Source organism: Caenorhabditis remanei, chromosome V (genome assembly GCF_010183535.1).
Source record: "Caenorhabditis remanei strain PX506 chromosome V, whole genome shotgun sequence".
Lineage (NCBI taxonomy): Eukaryota > Metazoa > Nematoda > Chromadorea > Rhabditida > Rhabditidae > Caenorhabditis > Caenorhabditis remanei.
Window position 1 is genome coordinate 854,528 of NC_071332.1, and position 6,317 is coordinate 860,844.

The 6,317-nt window shown below is 41.7% G+C and overlaps 1 protein-coding gene across 1 annotated transcript; it reads right to left on the reverse strand.

The window, feature by feature from the left end:
* Window positions 1–4,649: 4,649 nt before the first annotated feature.
* On the reverse strand, window positions 4,650–6,063 carry GCK72_016536 (uncharacterized protein; the record flags this gene model as incomplete). The annotated part of the gene is made up of 2 exons (XM_053731554.1): window positions 4,650–5,279; window positions 6,025–6,063. 2 exons carry the CDS (start codon window positions 6,061–6,063, stop codon window positions 4,650–4,652), a joined length of 669 nt encoding a protein of 222 aa, XP_053580467.1.
* Between the last annotated feature and the right edge of the window lie 254 nt (window positions 6,064–6,317).

The following is a 6,317-nucleotide window of genomic DNA, read 5'->3' on the forward strand; positions in this document are numbered from 1 at the left end:
AGACTGAGTCGAACGTATTCTGTGTTGGTAAAATTTTCTGAAAAATTGTGATTCAGTATTACCCATTCGCCAATGGCTAACCGCTCGCTCAAAGTTCGGTGGATCTCGTTGCGACTACCGTATTTTTAAAACTTTTTGTGGGTAAAGTACGGTAGAAAGCCGTCGTAAATCGAAATTTCGCCACGAGGCCCACTCCTCGTAACAGGGTCGAACTTTCAGCGAGTAGTCAGCCACCGGCGAATGGGTAATAGCTTTGGTTCCCGTTCTATGTAGCTCGATCGCTGTTGATTTGTGTTGAACACGGAGATCAGAACTAGGAGGCCTGTCAGAAAATTTCTGGTTTGGGCTTTGTTAGTTTCGTCAACTCTTATTTTAATATAAAACAATTCATCAGTTGCAATACAGTAAATACAGATATCCCCCGCTAAGAACATCTTGAATTGAAAGCAATTAACTTCTTTTTTTTTGAACAGAGGTACTACTTTATGGCTATCAAAGTTGATCAGAACGAAAATTTTTGCGCTGATTTCAAATTTTCAGGCCGGACACTATGGATGCAAGAACTTCCGTTACACTTTCGTCAAGGCTTGTCCAGGATTCTAGTGTACCATCGGAAAATAATTCTCGATTCTTCTATATTTTCAGTTTGAAAACGCGTGAAAATCCACGTGGCCTGGCCACATCATCGACCATTCTCTTCCCATCAATCCAAAAAATATTTTAATTTATTTTAACAAAAATGGCGGATATCATGTAAGATGCAGTTGAACAAATTATAGTATCAATAGATGACAAGTGAGTTTCATAGCATTCCAGCAAAAAAAACAGAATACAGATTTGAAATCAGCGCAAAATTTTGGTTCTAGTTATATATATATCTCGACTTGTAACTCTATCTCGACCCGGGTTCCTTGCCTAGTCAGATTTGAAATGAACAGCGCAACTGACTCGCCATAAAAATATGGTATAGTATGTCATAACAACAAAAAAAAAGCGATTTCTAATGAATGTATTTATTTATACAAAAAATGTCAGTTTTAGATATTAATGGCAAATTGACAAACAATAAAATCTTGATAACAGGAATCTTCCTTTACACTTATATCTGACGATTTCAGCGATGAGTAATCAATATGGATCCAAATAATGCATTCATACAAATGTATACTTATGGCAACACGATACAACCAAACTACAAATGGAAGAACAATTGATGCACCAAAACTAACCATCAGCAGATTAAAACAATTGAACTTTCGAACTATTCATTCTCTAGTTTTGCCTGATTTTACACAGAACAGATGTTTGAAGTGTTTAATAAAATGGGCAGAGACGATTTCGTTCGAACAAAATTTTGAGTCGAAAAGTCATCGGTCAACTAACAAGCGAGGATTGACGGATAGTAGTCTGGGGATAACTTTTTGGTCGTAAAACTCAGAACAAATAGTTTTTATGGCCACTGGACTGGCTAGAATTAGTTGGAACCGTCAAGAATACAGTATTACCGTAAAACCTGTAATTGAAGTGCACCCGAAAGCAAGAGTTTGGAGCATCATATTTCGGCTGTCTTTAAAGATCTTAAAAATTTTTTAACTGAAGAAATATTCTAAGAATATTAAGCTATATTTTGTCTGTTAGCAGTTTTTTGATTTTTCCATTGGGGACCGAGATATACCGCTGTGAACAGACACCGCTAGGTGCGCCTCTATTACTGGTTTTACGGCATATAAAAGTTTGTTAATGAAAAAAGGGTAACAACTAAAAATGAACCTACAGGACTACATGTTAATTTGATTTTTGAAACAAATTAACAGTTTTTCAGCTGAAAAGTGCATTTTTGGCATTATGGTGGCTGTCCGCTCGTACAAAGTTCGACGGGATGGGTCTCGTAGCTGAATTTCAGTTTACTTACTGTACTTTACTCAAAAAAAAGTTTCAAAAGTACGTTAATCGCAATGAGACCCAGCCGAACTTTGAGCAAGCGATCAGCCACCGACGAATTGGTAATACACAGTGAAGCCAGGACTACCAAAGCAGCCGCGCTCTATTGACAAGCATGGTTCATTTTTTGCGTCACGGTGATTATTCGAACTTCTGTGCATACTATACCGGCAATATGAGTTCGAATATTTACCATGACGCAAAAAATGTACCATACTTGTCAATAGAGCGCGGCTACATCGTGGTAATAACGTAATGAAGTGTTTCATCACCTGTAACAAAAAAAATCTGAAAAGTGAAGAATCTGAAAAAAGAAGATTTTGATGATGGTGTACATGACCCGGGTGCCCTATGCCGTCGGATTAATCCGTCCCCTCCACCCCCCTCTCTGTCACATACGGTTTTGATCGCGCGGGCGCGTGTGTAGATAGAAACAAGAACATATCCCCTTCGATCTATCTGTTTTACCAGTTTTTTATGTCATTTACCGACAATTTTTTGAACTTTACTCGATATTATAGATGAGTTTTTTTGTTATTATTTCTGGAATATTCGTAGAGCGTTGGTGCTTAAAAACTTGAAACTTAAATTATCTGTAATCGGAATTTCTTTCTGATAATTTCTTTTCCAGAAGTCGTATATAAATGACCTCCGGTTATCCTTATCCTCTTAATGCCGTAAAAAAAAACCTGGAGCCTTTCTCAATACCTTAAAGCAGTTACCCTTATCCATACGCTATAAATAATAGTTAAACTTTTTTTCTCGATTTTTTCGTCTCTCTTTCGATTAAAATTTCAAAAAAGGATAATCCCATCGCTCTCTTTCATACACCGTTCCAATCGATGTAATCATCGTTTCACCGTTTTTTTGTGTCGTTTATGAATGTTCAACATCAAGAAATTTATAAAATCTATAATTCCAGAACTTTCTGCACGATATCCCCCATTCTTCTCAAGTTTCTCAATCATTTTGGTTCTTATGGAGTGTATATGAATTGTCAAAAGTGGGTTCATGGGATTACTGTAATCATCTTCACCCAGTGTGTTTCAGATCAATGGAAACGCCTTCATGCTCATCTTGGAAACGAAAAAATCGGTGTTCTTCATTAGTCTATCAGTCGACATCCGTTGTTTTGTTCCTCTTATTATTTAGCAGCTTTTTCTCCCCAACCGAACAGTTTGGTCTCTTCGGACCATGTACAGCGGCTACCTATGGTGACTGGTCAGCATGGTCAACATGCCCAACAGTTACAGTAATCGACCCAACGGTGGTGGCAAGAAGAACAAGACAATGTACAAATACACCAATGCTCTGTAGTAATCCATTGAGTTGCGAGTGAGTTTTGGAGTCAGGGTTAAAATTATTAAAGGCGCCAATTTTTTTCAAAGACGGCTAGCCCAGGCTTCAGGCCGAGGTATTAGACTATCTTGGTTCTCACTGGGCTAGAAAACTAAAAATTTGAACTTCGTATCGTAACACCATGAGCCGCCACGCAGTAAACATGTTAACTAAATCCAGGTTTTTTGGGCTAAAAGTCACTTTTTCACAGTGTCAGTTTGAAAATAGGTGGAAGAGGGCATAATATCCTAATGCCATGACGTGAGTCGCTGCGCAGTAAGCCAACAGGCGCTAAAACATTGTGAGATAATATTCCAACTATGAGAAATCCGTTTTTTTTTTCGGTGTCATTCTTATAGAGACTTAGCAATTCTCAAAAATTCGATCGTGCCACTTTTGAGGGTAACTGACTTTGCCATGCCATAACATGGACCCGGCTAACAATAACTGGATTCTGATTTGAAAAATGTAATCCTCATGGTTGAAATAGTCTAGTCACAAATTATGAGCGCTCCGCGACTTCACAAAGTTAGCTACCAGTTTACATAGTGTCACAGGAACCATGTGGAAACTCAGTATCGTTCGGCCATACTCCGAGTCGCTACGCAATGAATAAGCAGACTCACAAACTTTTATTCCAGAGGAGAACCAGCGGAGACAATTGTTTGCGGAACGACCACCACCAAAGAAAGATACTCGACAATCGTTTTTGGAACGTGAGTCTCCCACATAAACCATGAAAAAAGAAAACCGTTCATTTTCAGAACAGCATTCGACGAGACGACGACAGTGGGCGACGTGACGACGACTGAAGCGGTAACGACGACTGAAGTAGCGGCAACGACGGCAGACATCACCACCACAAAACCATCTGAAACTGAAACAACTACAGAAGCCTCACTGACTACTGCTGCATCCACCACAAAGGAATCTGAATTAACGACGACTGAAGCAAGTGCTGAAACAACTGCTGAGGACTCCGCTGTCACCACCACAAAAGCTGCTGGATCAGCGACGACAGAGGAGACGACTACACCGGCTGACGCAACGGACGCAACAGATGCAACGGTATCAGATAGCAACAACAATCAACAGACTACAGTAGACTTCACATTCCCATCGAATGCTCCAGGCGGTGAAGACACAACTCTCCTGGTAGAAGAATCCACGGCTCCATACGACGAATGTGCTCCACCTGTCACTACAGTATCCACAATGGCTCCAGGTACCATGGGTACTCTGTTCCCTGGAGGAGGAGGTGGAGGTGGTGGACTGGATCCCATGACGTTCCCAGCAGCAACACCAACTGCAATGCCAGGTGTCACAAGATCTCCGTCATGTAAAACAACGCCTGTCATCACCACAACGATTCAATTCAAGACGTGCACTATGATAGCGGTGTCGACGACTACACCGATGATTAGTACATCCACAGAATCCATGGAATCTACAACGACGTCTCCTGGAGTTTCCACCACACTCGATTCAGTTACAACACCAAGTGATACCTCTACAGGTGCCGTAAGCACAACTGAATCCGGATCTTCTGAATCTTCTGAAATCACAACACCAGCCGACAGTTCAACATCACCTGCAGAATCTGTAACGTCCACTGAAGCCTCAGCGACCACTTCTGAATCTATCTCCGGCTCCTCTACTCCTTCAGACACCTCACCTGGTGGTTCTTCCTCTGAATCTCCATCCGCCACTACTGAGCCAAGTGCATCGTCATCTGAATCAGCGTCATCTGAATTTCCTGAAGCTACCACGGATCCAAGTGCGTCTTCATCTCCATCTGAATCCTCTGAGTCTCCTGCTTCCACTTCTGAATCAAGTGTGTCATCTGAATCTCCTAACGCCTCCTCCGATTCAGTGTCCGATTCAGTGTCAACCGAAGAGCCATCAGTGTCATCTGAAGAACCAAATGGATCAACTGATGGAGTGGGAAGCACAGGATTAACCACACCAAATCTTGAGGATACAACGTCAACGGCGTATACCTGTGAGTGGTCTCGGTATTTACCAAAATTCAAAAAGAAGTTTTCAGGGTCCACCTGCAACGATTGCTCTCAGATCAATGTCCAACTTTTCAATGGAAATCCCTATGAAGACGCGTCATCAGTCCTCAACAGATACTCCGCTTCCGGTTGCTACTACGTCCAATTCTTCTGTCGACCAATTGAGGTAACCCTTAATTTTTACGGTATACTGTTAACCATACGCCCAAATCAGGCCGAAACGGGCCGGCGCGTAGCTCGCTTAAAACGCAATCTTATGAGCAGAATAATAGACTAAAATGTAGATCTCGACGAGTTCTACGGATCGGTAACATGCCGCGGGCCGGGAAAAAGTGCCAAAAACGCGAAAAAGCCATTCTAGCCTGGCCCACGGCACATTAACAATCTACCATCCGGCCTGTAGTTAGTCACAGTTATAGAACTCGTTGAGATCTACATTTTGATATATTTTTCAATCCATAATATTGCGTTTTAAGCGAGTTACGCCCCGGCCCGGTTTGCAATTATGATATATACTGTACATGAACTATAAATTTCAGATCGGTGACACCACTCCAGTCAGCACAATTCTCTCCGGAGACACCAGCTACCTCTCCGCTCCACTTTCCGCAAATCTCGCCTGCCGTGATAAGAAATGGGTGCTCCTTGGATCAGCGAGCCCCCTCGCCTCATCGGTTTCATCGTTGGGATGTGTCTATGCGATTGCTACAACAACCAAGCCGAAGACCACAACAATTCCTGGCATCGACCCGAATAATCCATGCATGAACTGCTCGAATCTGGTAGTGAGTCAGTCGATTTATCCGGAAGGTGTGACCTACTTGGATCATACTCTCAATAAATGTCTGTCTGTGGAAGCTCACTGTTTGCCGATTAATGTAAGTTGAGAAGAGGAAAGCCGCTGAGTAACCGTGTAGTTATAAGACGTGACCTATATCATTGGGGAGCTGAAAAAACGCTGATTCCAGATATATATTCAGATTTTGCCCTCGATGAAATCATGGTATTCGAGAAAAACGA